The sequence below is a fragment of the Pristiophorus japonicus genome, chromosome 15, assembly GCF_044704955.1.
Source record: "Pristiophorus japonicus isolate sPriJap1 chromosome 15, sPriJap1.hap1, whole genome shotgun sequence".
In the NCBI taxonomy this organism is placed as follows: Eukaryota; Metazoa; Chordata; class Chondrichthyes; family Pristiophoridae; genus Pristiophorus; species Pristiophorus japonicus.
In genome coordinates, this window is record NC_091991.1 from 128,299,927 (window position 1) to 128,317,104 (window position 17,178).

At 44.5% G+C, this 17,178-nt stretch overlaps 1 protein-coding gene across 3 annotated transcripts in view; it reads right to left on the reverse strand.

Annotated features, from left to right (window-relative positions):
* Positions 1-17,178, reverse strand: part of iqck (IQ motif containing K) — a 285,097-nt gene that overhangs the window by 123,853 nt on the left and 144,066 nt on the right. For all 3 annotated transcript variants that reach the window (XM_070900905.1, XM_070900904.1, XM_070900903.1), the window contains one exon: positions 4,619-4,703. In XM_070900905.1, coding sequence (XP_070757006.1) covers positions 4,619-4,703 — 85 coding nt within the window. The remainder of the gene's footprint in view (positions 1-4,618; positions 4,704-17,178) is intronic.

The window sequence follows — 17,178 nt, forward strand, 5'->3', positions numbered from 1 at the left end:
ATACAGAAAATAGCATTATGGTTATAATGAGACCATATTCTTAGGAGCCTACCTTGTTATTTCCACATACCAACTGTAGACAAAATAATGGCGAACATGGCTTCTGCCTGGTTTTAATGATATGGAGCTAAAAGCACAATCTTTTATTTTTATAACAAAACGATTCCTTCTCCTTCTTAAGGAAATTACCAGAACAGACGAAACAAAAAGCAATTTAACAAAAGTCATTCTAAGCAAGTGAGATACTTTTACATGCACCCTACACCTATTTCTCCCTTAAGTGACATAAAAATAACTTCTTGTGGTGCTTGCTCACATCAATTGTGGGGCCCAAAATTCCACATTGCCTTTTTTTGGCGCTATTTCAGATTAACCGCCAATTTTTTAAGCCGAAGTGACGCCAAAAAAAATGTCTGAAGTTTCGCCGTTTTTCTCTTTGAATTTGGCGCAGTGCAGAAAGACCTTAGCTTCTGTGGGTGGAGCTTAACTTCTGCGCCGAAAAAGTGAGGCTCCGTTCTATACATGCCCAAGCATTTAGGTTTCCAGGGTAATGTGTAATTGTGGAGCTTTACTCTACAGCTAACCTGTGCTGAATTTTCCCTTGCCGAATCGCTGAAATTTCCAGCAATTTCTGTTTTTATTCCAGATTCCGCAGTATTTTGCTTTTGTATCCATGCTGCACCTGCCCTGGGAGTGTTTTGATGCTCAAACTCCCCATCCCAGCCGACGGTTCGCAAATTTCTATCTGATTTCTATCTGACTCTGACTTGGTAAGTTTAAAAAAAAATCCTTATTGGCAAAACTCGCAAAAATGGCATTATGGGTGGATTTTACCCCAAGTGTCATCATAAAAACATTAACTAAAAAGAATCGCCCATTATCTGTTAAGGTCGCCGTTATAAGTGTGGCGAAACTTGCAAAATTAAGTTAGCTCCAAAAAACACTTAGCTCAAAAAAAATGGAGCTAAATGGTGGTGAAATTTGGGCCCGTGAAGCTTTAGTTTTGGCTCCCTTGCAGTGATGTTATTTGCCCCATTTTTACCTCAGTTTAGCCATGGTGTTAGGATTTCCTGCCAAATTTAAGACTCAGAGAATACCCCAGTATTTATCCAATCCAAATGCCTCCGACATACATAGTGTCAATCATGTAATGATTAAACACACAATGGTAAAATCTGCTGCGTAGAATACTGATCAGAAGGTGCTCAGATGTTATCTGGTTCCGAAGTATCTGTTAATGCTTTCACTATATACTTTGAAGTCTACTTCAGGCATTCATCACATGTGTGATTAACTTTCCAAAACTAGTCCTAAATTTTCCTTTCCTCAGTTTAAATCTGTGTCACTTTGTCCTGCTTAAATTTGAAGTAGTTCTCCAAATTCACTTTTACTACACCATGTACTGGTTTATAGATTATCCCCGCGTCATCTCTGTTCAAGGTTGAAAAGCCCAAGTTTCTCCTCTTCTTCCTCGTAAGTCAATACTAATTCAGTCTAATGGTGTTCTCTGCATCACAAGGGGGTCTAACTGTATCCTTTATATCTCGGTATCCAAACTGAATGCAGTACTCAAATTGTGCCTGACCACAGCTCTGAACAGAATAGATGGTACTAAAATTTAATAACTCCCGAAAGTGGGTGCGGGGATCGTGTCCGTTGAGTCCGATGCAGGCAGCATGGCAACTTTGTGCTGCCTACTCATTTAAATGATTGCAGCGTGCAGCCAATGCTAACCGTGTTGTTCATTGGCTGCATGCATCAGCAGGGAGCCCAAAGTCTTGCACTACTTAAAGCCAGCCTGCATCTCTTAAAGGGGTGGTGCATTGTGGTTGTAGTAGGTGCTGGGAGTCGTGGTTGAAGAGATTCTGACATGGGAAAGAGTGAATAATGGCACGACATGGCAGAGAGCGGTTTCCAAGATTTTCTGACACGACACTGGAGACCTTGGTGGAGGAGGTGGAGAAGAGGAGAGATGTTCTCTATCCACAGGGGGCCATGAGGTCCTCCAGACAAACTTTCAGATAGCAATGGAAGCAGATAGCCATGGCGGTTAATGCCAGGCGTCAAGCCTTGAGGACCTGGTTCAATGGCCTCACACGAGTGGTCATGGTCAGTGAATGAATCTTCAAATGCCATATCCCATCAACTACAGCACTAGCCTCAATGCACCACACCCCCAACACTCTCCTGCCAACAATCTTTATCAATCAGAATTCATATTTAACATTCACAGCTTCACCTCACGCTTAGCACTGCTGCAAGACTCACACCACATCTAACAGCTTGCACACACGGACAGCTATTCAATGCAAGTCTTTCTCTCTTTCTTTCAACCATGACAGCCACACCAACCAAACAGATTGCACTACACCTACTGATACATTTCCTTTCTCATGCAGGACAAGGAGATGCACAACGGAGGCAACAGGAGCTAACCAGCGGGGGACAGGCACGGCTGCATGTGTTTACCCCATGGAGCAGCCATTGCTGAGGCCGTGAAACCATAGAAGATGACAGCCTCGTACCTAATGCTCCTTCTCACATCCCACTTCCCCCTCATCCCATAATCTCTTCTGACTTACAAGTTCAAGATAGTGTAAGCATGCCCCCCTAACTTCCCCCCTCCCCCCACCACAATCCTAACTTGAGACTCTCTCCTTTCAGATAGCCAAGAACTGCCACCGAACCTGCCACTGGTGGAGGAGCACGAAATAGAAGAGCACCAAGGCACTGATGAAACACTGTCACTCGATTTCACACTCAAAGCCACCAGCTCAGATAGTGGCACTGCGTGTAATTTAGAGGACAGCTTAGAGACTGGATCTGCACATGGTGAGACATCAAGCATAAGTAGCCTGCAGCCAGGGGAGGGGAAAAGGGTAGCGGCGGAGGGCGAGGTCGCACACGAGTTCTGCTGCACGAGATTCAGATGAGGACTTCGATGGGGCGGCCTACAAAAGAACGTTGATGGGTATGCTCAATGAAGCCTGAGTGCAATGTCAGAGTATGGAGGAGTCCAGCACCAACTTGGCACAGGGCTTCCAGCATGGAAGTGGTGGGCAACTACAGTAGCACACTTGTGGACCCATCCATGATGCAGCGTCTGATAGCCGATGTCTCAGCTTCCATTGCAGCACGAGCAGAAGCCACCCAATATCTGGGTACTACGGTGGAGGCTCAGATTTCTGTCATGCAAGGTTAGCTTGCTGCCATGCAAGCTCAGATTGCTGCCATCGTGGCTGCGGATATCAGTGTTCAAAGGGGCTTGCAGGGTTTTGCAGCAGTCCAGCAATCTGTCCTCCAACAGATTACAAGGATTGTTCAGGCACCGCCCCACTATGGAGCTAAATTTATAGCCCCCAGATTGTGCAGTGGTAATGACGGCAAAATCGTCAGCGTTCGCCATCATTACACTTCTGAAACCGACTGCAACGTTAAGATTTAGGGCTTGCGCAGATAAACACAGAAATCCTAAAGTTGCAATCAGTCAGATCCTGCTCCATTACAGGCTATGCTGCGGAACTCCCTATAGCTTATGTTCTTATGTTCTTATGTTGCTGGCATTCAGTGAAATCACTTGAAATGATGAAAACTTCCCCCTTTCCCCTCTAATATCGCTGTTAAACATCCCAGAAAAAGTTCAGCCTTGTTGAAAGAGGTGAAACTGGGGTGTTAATGGCATGTGCACTGCTGAACAACCATTCTAGCCCTGAAAAAATAATTTTATATTTGTGCAATGTCAAACTTTTCTTTTATGATAAAAAAATTACTAATTTTTTTTAAAGTTTGTTTATGATATTTCAGCTTTTATTAACCCCATCTTTATGTCTCAATCTTTATTTCACTGTCTGTAAAAATAATTAAAAGTGAATGATTGTAAGCTGCTTTTTATTTCCTGGTTTGCCACCTGTGAGAATTCTTCAATGTGATTGGCTGCTTAGACAGCTTGATGACATCACCGCTGCTGTACGCTGGAGATCCACTTTTGATAGCGCTACAATAAAATTAAGATCGAGAAAGCTAAAGTTTTCGCCACAGAGATCGCAAGATCTTTGTGGGCAGTTTTCTTAGCGGTCAGCAGTGAGCACCGCCGCTTCACCACTGCCTGTAAATTCTGGTACAATATGTTTAGTGATGTTGGTCAAGGTTTCGAATATAGCCCAAGACACTGGGAGAACACCGCTACTCCTCTGCGAATATTGCTATGGGATGTTTTACATCCACCCGAGGAGGCTTCAGTTTAACATCTCATCCAAAAGATGGCACCTCTGACAGTGCAATGCTCCCTCAATATTGTAATGAAGTGTCACTTTAAGATTATGTGTACCAAGTTTCTAGAGTGGGATTGGAATGCACAACCTTCTGAGCTAAGACTCGCATTTCAATGTAGAAATACTAGCGATACGGCTCTACAAAATGGTAAACATTAAGGGACCGAAATGTCACCTTTTAGCGACGGCCGTTAGTGCCCCAAACGCAGCTCTGCTGAATTTCGGCCTCTAAATCACTTAAAGGTGAAAGTGCTATGAATGTAACCTCAAGACTGAGGAAAACAAAACATTTTTTTTTTAAATCTCAAGAGATTGAAGATTAAATAATACAAAGAAAAGTACATTACCAGGTAGCCTCTCCAGAAAGACTGAATTACAAGGGCTGCTTCGTCTTCTGACAACAAGACAGACAGAGGAATTGGTGGCCTAGGGCTGAAAGAAACATGAAATGAGTCTGTGCTTATTTATAAATCATTAGTAATATGTTTTTTACGCTTTAGTGTATACAACCCTTCCCCAACAAGGAGTTAACAAATTCAGGAAGAACAAAATGAAGAAAATTGAGGGATTTAAGAAACGTCTAGAAGACCTCATTTAAACTGAGCACTTTTCTTTATAACTTTTCATTCATGAATGTTTGAAGTAAAGCCACAGGACATGACAACAGACCAATATAATTATGTACAATAAACACAGTAAACGAAGATCACATAGATAAAGGTTTTGATGGGCTCATCAGCTGACGCACTTGATTTTCCTCACCGGTGCAGGATATAAAAAAAACAAAGACATTGCTATGTAGAGGAACTTTACCAGACCACACTGATTACCAAGCATGATACATCTGATCAGTGACATTTTGGGAGCAGTTCAACAGAAAAAATTCCACTATTCACTTCAGTTGACATCAATAAGGTTTATAATGGCAGAAAATAAAAACAACAAAGATAGAATTCATCAAAAGGATGAGGTCCATGAACCATCCAATTGAACGGGAGATGGGGGAAGAGAACAAAGGAATTAAATCAATGTTCCCTTTTATACCTTCATAGGAAATCTCTCTATCGCGTGTCCAAAATTCATCTACATTACACAAGGTCTGCAGTTCCCATGCACAGTAGTCTCAGCCTGATAATTCAGTCATTACTTAATACTAATAATTTGATTTAAGCAATATAGACTAGTATGCCAAACCTCACACTCTGTCCTCTGTTCTGCAAAACCACAGTGCTGCCATTGTTGTGTATGGAGAAAAAGTCAGACTGAACACTGTGAGCTCAAAGTAAAGTGTGACCTTAGTCTTTTATTGCAGGTCTCCAGAGTGCCTCTCCAACCTGTGAAGCCTCCTTCAATATCTGTGCTCCCAAGGGTTTATGGGATCCCTTGGGACTCCAGAGGATGAGCCCTCTGGTGGCGGTACAGAGTAAATACAAGTCCACATATATAACAACACTCCCCACCTAAGTCAATAATGTAACTATTTACAATGTAAGTCGATCTGGAGCCCTTCTTGCCCTGGTTGATCGTCTCGGTGTGAAAGCTGGTGTTGTTGAATCATTTGTTGGGCCCTCGCTGGGCTGCTATGCAACTGGCCTTGCTGGGCTGCCTGGTGTGTTGGGCCCAGCAGGGCTGCTGTGGATGATGGGTTCTGCTTCGTGGTCAACCGTGGTGCCGGTTGCCACTGGTGTGTATGTTGGGAGATCAAAAAAGGTAAGGTCCAATGTGGGTTGCTCAGGATAGTCCATGAATCTGAGTTTGATTTGGTCCAGGTGTTTCCGGTGAATGAGTCCATTTGAAAGTTTGACCCGAAACACCCTGCTCCCCTCTTTGGCCACGAAAGTGCTGAGAAGCCACTTGGGACCTTGTCCATAATTTAATACAAATACAGGATCATTGATTTCAATCTCGCGTGACACATTTGCGTTATCATGGTATGCACTTTGTTGAAGCTGCCTGCTCTCTACCTGTTCATGTAGATCAGGGTGAACTAACGAGAGCCTTGTCTTAAGTGCTCTTTTCATGAGCACTTCAGCAGGTGGGATCCCAGTGAGTGAGTGGGGTCTTGTGCGGTAGGGCTCTTAAGCAGGACTTGGGATAGGCGAGTCTGCAGTGAGCTTTCAGTTACCCTCTTCAAGCCTTGCTTGATGGTTTGCACTGCTCTCTCTGCCTGACCATTGGACGTTGGTTTAAATGGGGCAGATGTGACATGTTTCATCCCGTTACGGGTCATGAATTCTTTGAGCTCAGCACTGGTAAAACATGGCGCGTTGTCGCTCACCAGGATATCGGGTAAGCCGTGTGTGGCAAACATGGCCCGCAGGCTTTCCATCCTGGCAGCGGACGTGCTAGCCGACATTATCTCACATTCAATCCACTTGGAGTACGCGTCTACAACCACAAGGAACATATTACCCAAGAACGGGCCTGCATAGTTAACATGTATCCTAGACCATAAACTTAGCGGCGCCTCCCTGGGTACATTGCTTAACTGCGAGCATGTATTACATCTGTGAACGCAGGATTCTAAGTCCACATCGATACCGGGCTACCACACGTGGCTTCTGGCTATTGCTTTCATCATTACGATGCTTGGGTGGGTACTGTGGAGGTCATTGATGAGGGTTTCTCTGCCCTTCTTGGGGACCACTACTCGATTGCCCCACAGAAGGCAGTCTGCCTGTATAGACATCTCATCTTTGCGCCGCTGGAACGGCTTTATCTCTTCCTGCATTTCCACTGGGACACTGGACCAGCTCCCGTGAAGCACACAGCTTTTGACTAGAGATAAGGGGTCCTGGCTTGTCCAGGTTTTGATCTGCCGGGCAGTGACGGGTGATTGCTCATTTTCAAAAGCTTCCATAACCATGGCTAGATCTGCGGGCTGTGCCATTTCCACCCCCGTGGTGGGCAATGGCAGCCTACTGAGAGCCTGTGGCGGATGGCGTAGTTGTATGCGGACAACGTGAGCGCCCATCTCTGGGTGTGGGCCGATGCGTTGGTATTGATCCCTTTACTCTCGGAAAACAGGGATATAAGTGGCTTATGGTCAGTTTCCAATTAGAATTTTAGCCCAAACAGGTATTGATGCATTTTCTTTACCCCATAGACACACGCTACCGCTTCTTTTTCAATCACGGTGTAGGCTCTTTCGGTCTTAGACAGACTCCTGGATGCATAAGCAACTGGTTGCAGTTTCCCGAAATCATTAGCTTGTTGCAATACAGACCCGACGCCATATGACGACGCATCACATGCTAGTACCAAACGCTTACATGGATCATACAACACAAGCAATTTGTTTGAGCATAACAATTTTCTCGCTAATACAAAGGCATTTTCTTGGCTTTTGCCCTTTTCGTAGTAAGTCATGTAGTGGTTCTAGCAGGGTGCTGAGACCCGGTAAAAAGTTACCAAAGAAGTTCAAGAGTCCCAGAAACGACTGCAGCTCCGTCATGTTCTGTGGCCTCGGTGCATTCTCGATTCCCTCCGTCTTCGCATTGGTGGGCCTGATGCCGTCCGCCACAATCCTCTTTCCCAAGAACTCCACTTCAGGCACCAGGAAAACGCACTTCGAGCGTTTTAACCCAAGCCTCACGCAGTTGAGTTGACTAAGACCCTCCTCCAGGTTCTGCAGGTGCTCGACTGTGACCAAGATGTCGTCCTGGAAGACCACGGTGTGTGGGACCGACTTCAGTAAACTTTCCATGTTTCTCTGGAATATCGCCGCCACTGATCAGATTCCAAACGGGCATCTGTTATAAATAAAAAGACCTTTGTGCGTGTTGATGCAGGTGAGGACCTTCGATGATTCCTCCAGTTCCTGCATCATGTAGGCGGAAATCAGATCCAGCTTCATGAACGTCTTTCCTCCCGCCAGCGTTGCAAAGAGGTCGTCGATCTTTGGTAGTGGGTAATGGTCCTGCAGGGAGAAACAATTGATAGTTACTTTGTAATCGTCACAGATTCTGACAGTGCTGTTTCCCTTGAGGACTGGGACAATAGGACTGGCCCACTCGCTGAACTCGATCGGTGAAATGATGCCCTCTCTTTGCAGCCGGTCTAGCTCAATCTCTACCCTTTCTCTCATCATCTACGGTACTGCTCTCGCCTTGTGATGGATGGGTCGTGCCCCCGGAATTAGGTGGATCTGCACTGTTGCTCCTTGGAATTTCCCGATGCCTGATTCAAACAGTGAAGGAAATTTGTTTAACACCTGGGCACACGAATTGTCATCAGCGGGTGATAGCGCTCGGACATCATCCTAGTTCCAGCGTATCTTTCCCAGCCAGCTCCTGCCGAGCAGCGTGGGACCATCGCCCAGTACCACCCAGAGTGGTAGCTTGTGCACCGCTCCATCATAGGAGACCTTTACGGTATCACTGCCGATTACAGTTCTTTTGTGTAAGTTTTTAGTTTCGTGCGAACTCGAGTTAAGACTGGCCTTCAGGCCTTGTTGCACCACAATCTTTCGAAAGTCTTTTTTGCCCATGGTGGACTGGCTCGCGCCCGTGTCCAGCTCCATTGACACCGGGAGTCCATTCAGTTCAACATTCAGCATTATCTGGGGACAATTCGTGGTGAATGTGTGCACCCCATGTACCTCTGCCTCCTCTATCTGAGGCTCTGGTTCATCATGATCCTCCGTGGATCTGTCCTCCTCTGCAACATGGTGGTTTACAGGTTTAACAGGCTTAGCAGTTCGCCTGCACACTCGTTGGAGGTGTCCCATTGTTCCACAGCCCTTGCAAACGTACTCTTTGAATCAGCATGAATGGAAATGATGATCACCCCCGCAGCGCCAACAAGGTGTTAATGGCCTTGCATTCATCACCCTTGATGGTGGACTCTGAGTCATCTGTGAACGTGCAGTTGCAGGTATGTGTGACCTGCCCTGTACGTTACGATTCGAAAACAACATCATTTTGTTCACAGTACTTGTGTGCTGAGAGATTTGCTTTGTTTTGTCACTGGTGGCAATGAACGCCTGGGCTATCGCTATGGCCTTATTCAAGGTTGAGGTCGCTACAGTCAAAAGTTTGCGAAGTATGGTTTCGTGGCCAATGCCAAGTATGAAAAAGTCTCTGAGCATGTGCTCCAAATGTCCTTCAAATTCCAGCAAGGCATCTTAGCTCGGTGACATAACTCGCCACTTCCTGGCCTTCAGACCTTTTGTCGGTGTAGAACCGATACCTCGCTATCAGAACGCTTTCCTTCGGGTTCAAATGCTCTCGGACCAGTGTGCACAAGTCGTCGTACGATTTCTCCGTGGGTTTCACAGAAGACTTGGCAGAGCAGGCAGGATGGGGCCACTTTTTGGCGGTGCCATTTCCAGTGCGCAAAGTTGGCGCATTTAGGGTAAGTGCGCCGAAAAAGGGGTTGGGGAAAATTGGGCCCATACTTCCAACCTCATACATCTTATCTACCATGTTGCTGTGTAGACTGGGCTTTACAAAATGCTAGCACATAGACATACATACTTATCAAGGCCACTCATTTTCAGTTTTCACAATACACTGGGAAAATCTATGAATGCCATGAACAAAAAACAACATTTGACTTATTCATCATCTATAAATCAGTGACCTCAGTAATACATTGCACATTACACGGTACGACACCCCTGTTCCAAAACAGTACATCTTCCAACTCATGATAAGCAAGTCTCGTATTATATGATAATATAAAAAAAGAGATTTTAGTGAGCACAAGATCTATTATATTTCCTTGATATCACAATGACCTGCTCAGTTGATTGACACAAAACCACATGCAGAGCTTAAGTAGAACCCTATGCCTTATAAAAAACATAAGAAATAGGAGCAGGAATAGGCCATTTGGCCCCTTGAGCTTGCTCTGCCATTCAATAAGATCATGGCTGATCTGATCGTGGCCTCAACTCCACTTCCCCGCCCACTCCCCATAACCCTTGACTCTCTTATCATTCACAAATCTCCCCCTTAAATATATTTGTCTATATATGTCTAGCTCCACAGCTCTCTGGAGTAGAGAATTCCAAAGATTCACGACTCTCAAAGAAGAAATTTCTCCTCATTTCTGTTTTAAATGAGTGACCTCTTATTCTGAAACTCTGCCCCATAGTTCTAGATTCCCCCATGAGGGGAAACATCCTCTCTGCTTCTACCCTGTCACGCCCCCTCAGTATCTTATGTTTCAATAAGATCACCTCATTCTTCTAAATTCCAATGAGTAAAGCACAACCTGCTCAATCTTTCTTCATATGACAACTCCTTCATCTCAAGCTCATGAACCTTCTCTGAACTGCCTCCAATGCAAGTATATCCTTCCTTAAATAAGGAGACTAAAACTGTACGCAGTACTCCAGGTGTCGTCTTACTAACACCCTGTACAGTTGGAACAGGACTTCCCTACTTTTATACTCCATTCCCCTTGCAATAAAGGCCAACATTCCATTGCCTTTCTGATTATTTGTTGTACCTGTATGCTAACTTTTTGCATTTCATGTACAAGAACCCCCAGATCCCTCTGTACTCGAGCATTTTGTAATCGCTCCCCATTTAAATAATAATTTGCTTTTTTATTTTTCTTATCAAAGTGGATAACCTCACATTTTCCCACATTATAGTCGATCTGCCAAATATTTCCCACTCACTGAGCCTATCTATATGCCTTTGTAGATTCTTTGCGTCCTCCTCACAACTTGCTTTCCCACCTATCTTTGTATCATCAGCAAATTTGGCTACGTTACACTCTGTTCCTTCATCCAAGTCATTAGTATAAATTGTAAATAGTTGAGCCCCAGCACTGATCCCTGTGGCACCCCATGAGTTACAGTTTGCTAACCTGAAAATGACCCATTTATCCCGACTCTCTGTTTTCTGTAAGTTAGCCAATTCTCTATCCACACTAATATATTATCCCCAACCCCGTGAGCTCTTATCTTGTGCAGTAACCTTTTGTGTGGCACCTTATCAAATACTTTCTGGAAATCCAAATACACAACATCCACAGGTTCCCCTTTATCCACCCTATTCGTTACATCCTCAAAGAACTCCAGCAAATTTGTCAAACATGATTTCCCTTTCATAAAAACAATGCTGACTTTGCTTGACTGCATTATGATTTTCTAAATGTCCTGCTACTACTTCCTTAATGATGGATTCCAGCATTTTCCCAATGACAAATGTTAGGCTAACTGGTCTATAGTTTTCTGTTTTCTGTCTCCCTCCTTTCTTAAATAGGGGTGTTATATTTGCAGTTTTCCAGTCTGCTGGGATCTCTGCAGAATTCAAGGAATTTTGGTAGATTACAACCAATGCATGCATTATCTCTGGAGCCACCTCTTTTAAAACCCTAGGATGCAAGCCATCAGGTCCAGGGAACATGTCCGCCTTTAGTCCCATTAGTTTGCCTAGTACTTTATCTCTAGTGATAGTGATTGTTTTAAGTCCCCCCCTCACCGCTTGATTATTAATTATTAGTGTCCTCTACCGTGAAGACTGATACAAAATATTTGTTCAAAGTCTCTGCCATTTCCCTGTTTCTCATTATTAATTCTCCAGTCTCATCCTCTAAGGAACTAACATTTACTTTAGCTACTTGCTTCCTGTTCATATACCTGTAGAAGCTCTTACTGTCTGTTTTTATATTTTTTGCTAGTTTACTCTCAGATGCTATCTTCTCTGTCTTTATCATTTTTTTTTGTCGTCCTTTGCTGGTTTCTAAAAATTTCCCAATCTTCTGGCCTTCCACTGTCCTTCTCAACATTGTATACCGTTGTTTTCAATTTGATATCATCCTTTACTTCCTTAGTTAGCCAGGGATGGTTCATCTTTCTCTTTGCATCTTTTTTTCTCACTGGAATAAATCTTTACTGAGTTATGAAATATCTCCTTAAATATTTGCCATTGCTTTTCTACAGTCTTACCCTTTAATATATTGTCCCTGTCCACTTTAACCAACTCTGTCTTCATACCTTTGTAATTACCTTTATTTAAGTTCAGGATACTAATTGAGACCTAGCTCTCACCCTCAAACTGAATTTGAAAAATAGTCTGCTCCCTGGTTGGTTCCACACCGTATTGTTCCAAGAAACCATCCCGCATGCACTCCATTTAGGAGTAACTTATTTAAATAAAAATCCTTTTAACCTATAATGCTCTGCAAAGCATACAACAGGACAAAGATATGCCTCTGCTGCAGTCAAAAGGAATTTCCACCACCCCCACCTCACTACTGGGAGTTGTATGACTGCACTTGTTAGATTTAATAATCAGAATGGTCATTCCCAATCTCCCAAAAGTCAACTAAAACAATAAAATCAATTGCTGTCCCAAAAACTAGCAGTCCTAAAAATGAAGCTGCAGAGTGTAAGTGCAGTTTAGCATCTTGAACAGCTCTCCTCATAATTGGTTAGAATTCCAAGATTTTAGTTACTACTAAATAAATTCCCTTTAGCAATTAGGATATACATTTGCTCAAACCTTTCCAAGTTAGATGACGCTCACTAGAGTCATTGAAATAAAATCAGAGAAGAACAAAAAATGATTAATATGAATTCTGAATCAAACATGGATAGTAAGGACTCCTGTGTTAAGATCAGCTGAATAAGATTGGCAGTGACAGGGAAAGTGCTGCATCTGGAGCTGGAGATAACAGAAATTCTCACCTTCCACAGTTAATGGCTCATAGCAAGAATACATGATAAAGGGATAGTTGGCAACCTATGCTCATTTAGATTAGATTAATTGGATGAGAAACTATACGAGTGATGATCACTGGGGATTGAGGCCAATATTTTGACAAAAAATTCAATTTTAAAGTGATCACCCTCCTCCCCCCTCTCAAAATTCCCACTCAACTAGGTTAGAGATGTTTCTGCTTATATGTAAGCACAGTATCTTAGGTTGGTTCGCTGTCAGTAAATGATGAATGACTGAAGGAGACAGCATGCGTTGCTAAAGGAGTGCCTCCCAATGATAAATTCTATCTGATCAAGGTAATTCAGTTCAGTAATCACATTATTTAGATATGTATATAATATTATAGCACAAAATCCCAATATAGAGTTGCCAGTCCACTTTTGATTATGTTACAAAGGTCTATCCAGGGTTATGGAGTAACACTGCATGGCCTCCAGGGCAATATCACAATCGAACTTAATACCTCAGATGATATGTATCAATGCTGCAGTTTATAATTAGCCTACTCATGTGAGTACAAATCCTTGGATCTAAAACAATGTTCTGCTAAGTACAAGGTGAGCTGGTAGTATTACACTGGCTGTACATGCTCATTTTGCTTTCTCCAACCTTGGACTACATATGCAGATATATACACAAAGACACAATGAGGAAAAGAATGTAGCTATGGACTTTCAAAACATTGTTTAAGAGAGAAACTTTCTCCCCCATAGCCTGGAAAATGGTTTATTTTTCTGTTACATTACTTTGAAACATTTGTGCACCAACAATATGTTTTTCTTTGCTGTGTCCATTCTTCTCCTTAGCTTGTTCCTCACATCATATTTCCATTATCTGTCCATGCTAATGTCTTCACTTGGACTTTTAGGACAGAGGAATGCCATCCAGCATAACAGTGGATGATGCTAAAGGCTAGGCCTCGATTAATGTGCATTCAGCTCTTTATCGGCCATTCTAATCATACAAACCATCAACATTGGGATGACTAATATGGAAAGACAGTATACTCTCAATGTCATCAATATTCCCCCCAAACGTTTTTGGGGTGCACAGCCACTTAAGGGGCTGCACGGCCCATTCACAGTTAAACATAATATTGAAAAAGCCGGTCCCTGACTGTGCAGCAGCGCAGCTTATAGGGAACGTTGAATGGCATGATTTGAAAAATGTTGATGAGCAGAGAGACTTTGGGCTTAATTTCCCCCAAGCCCATTTTCTGGTGTATTGTCAGAGTTACGCTCGTTTTTCTGGGCCAGAAATGCAGCAGAAATATTTTGCCAAAGTTTCCTTGATCTATAATTCGAATTTGGCGCCGCGCAGCGTGTCCAGTCACCTCGGGGGGTGGAGCCTGCTGTCTGCGCCAAAAAACGAAGCCATACCTTCTGCACATGCGCAGAAAAAAAGTTACAATTTTTACATCATTCCAATGGACACGCATGCTCAGTACAGCTCGGATTTGGCAATCGGCCATTTTTAAAGAGCCAGTTGTGTGTGTGAGAAGGAGTGCTGTGAAAGCATTGGAAAAATTGCAATTGCAGCAATACAAGATGCAACGAAGTGCAAGGACCAAGAATTTCTTACAGGAAGAAGTGGAGGCACTAGTTACTGTGATTGAGAACAGTTGGCAGGAGCTGGACACCAGCAGAGGTCACATAAAAGTTCCACCCAAAGAAATGAAGAAACGCTGGAACCAAGTTGCAGAAGATTACTGCGTAGTGGTGAACACCACGAGATCTGGAGGCCAGTGTAAAAAGAAATGGCAGGACCTTGACCAAGTAGTTAGTGCAAGTAATATTTTCATTTATTCAATGGAATTGCAATTGCAATTGTAAATGTGACCAGCTGTATATGTCCCAACCAGCAGAAAGACACCCTCTCTAAAAAATTGCATTTTCATCTTTGCAGAGGAAGGTGGCACATAATAAAAGGGAAAGAACTCGAACAGGAGGAGGCCTGGCAAATCTTCACCCACTGACACTCTTGGAAAAGGATCGCTGCTTTGATGGGTCCTGCCTGGAAAAAAAGCAATCAGTAAGGCACAAGCTGGGCCCACACTCGAGGGAGAGGGTAAGTCCTGCAAATTCATCATGGTCCTTCAAATCAGCCTGCGATGTGTGAGCCTACCCACCCTACTCCCTCCTCTGCTGCTAACCATTTGACTGTTCTGTTATCTTTTGCATTTCTGTTATCTTTTGCAGAACTTGCGGCCAACCCTGACAATGCAGAAGAAGATTCAGAAGAGGATGAGCCTGAAGAGGAGAACATCTTCCAATCCAACCCTCCACACCAAGAACATTGGGGTGAGGGGGAGGGGATGGAGCTGGATGAAGATCCAACTGTTGTACTTACTTTGGAGGACCTGCCGCTCATGGAGGTGACAGTCCCTTCCGTGACTAGTGGTTTGAGTGTTGGTGGGACATTCCATGGTTTCACACCATCCGAGGTTGCGGGTCCCAGTGGTGGGTTGCAGCGAGGCACACCCAGGGCCCCACCTTCCAAGGTTGCGGGTCCCAGTGGTGGCGTGCAGCGAGGCACACCCAGGGCCCACCTTCCGAGGTTGCGAGTCCCAGTGTTGTGGTGCAGCGAGGCACATCCAGAGCCCCACCATCCCAGGCTGCAGGTCCCAGTGTTGGGGTGCGAGCCACACCTATGGGGAAGAGGGGAAGCTCGACCGTGCTCTCCTGAGGTGCAGGATCTAACAGATGTGGTTCAGATGATGTAATTGAGTGCAGAGAGCATTGACCTTGCCCGATCACTCATGGATGCCATCAGTAGGATGAGGGATGAAGTAGCAGGACTGTCGGGAGAAGTAACAGCAATGACACGAGAAATGGGAACGATGTCTGGGACCATCAGTGAGGGAATAGTGCGCATGAGGGAGGGAATGTCAGAGGTAGTGCAAACCACATCACTGACCACGAGGGAGGGAATGTTACAGATAGTTCTGACAGTTTTGTTCAACATGAGGGAGGGAATGTTGCAGGTAGTTGAGACACTGTCAGGGTGCAAGAGGAACAGCATGTTGCGGAGTTAGCTGCTGCAATAAGGGAACATGCCGAGACCCCGCGCCCATTGACATAATCAACTGTCACTCCTACTCCAATCCCCACACCAGCCTCTGAAGAGCCCAAAGCCAGGCCCTTCAACTTGTCGCCTGGGCCCGCCAATTTGCCGACGCCCCCCCCCCCCCCATCCTCAAGAGGTGCGCAGTACCCAAGATGTTAGAAAGAATAAGCATGGTATCAAGCCCAGAAAGACTGCGCCACCGCCTGTGGGCAGGGGTGGTGGAGTGTCCAAGAACAAGCACAGCGGACGGTCTTACAATAAGGGGGATGAGAGATGGATGCAGCCTTTCTTTCCTGCTGTTGTTGTTGTTATTATTGTTACTGTTGTAACCGTTCGCAAATTAAAAAGTATTTGTAAGTTAGGTAAATTTACAAGTTTTTAAGTGATCTTAAAGAGTGATATTAAAGTAAAGTTTGATACAAGAATAATTTTACTAAAGTTAAGTACATTGTAAACTTTTGAATAAAATATATTTTACATTAAAACTGAATCATGTTCCATTAACACAACACTACATTACAGAACAGCTCCAAACAGTAAACATGGTCCATGTGGAATAGTTGTCGCTGAGCCCTCAGGCAACAGTAAAGCATTCACGGATGAGCTGCTGGCGCAAAGCTCGAGCAATCGTTAAAGTAGCACGATGGCCCGCCCTCCTCCGCTGTCGTGCTCCGGCCTCAGGCACTTGCATGGCTTCCTCATCCTAGTCATCCTCCTCCTCTTCCTCCTGCTCGTCACCTGCATCTTCCACATCATTATCATCAGCCACTCTCACCACAGGTGGGTCTTCTCCTACCAGCTGCTGCTGCCTCATGATGGCTAAGTTATGCAGCATGCAGCACACAACAGTGAACTGACCAACAATTTCAGGGGAGTATAGCAAGTAGCCTCTGGAATGGTCCAGGTATCAGAAACGCTGTTTCAATATGCCAATGGTCTTCTCAATGGATGCTGCGCGTCGCAGTGTGCGACATGTTGTATTGACGGTCAGCTTCCATCCGGGTTACGCGTAGGGGCGTCATGAGCCAGGTGGCGAGACCGTAGCCTTTGTCACCCAGTAGCCAGCTCTGTCCTTCTGGCTGCTGCTGAAACATGGCAGATGTAGCGCTGTCACGTAGGATGAATGCATCATGGGTGCTGCCAGGGTATCTTGCATCGAT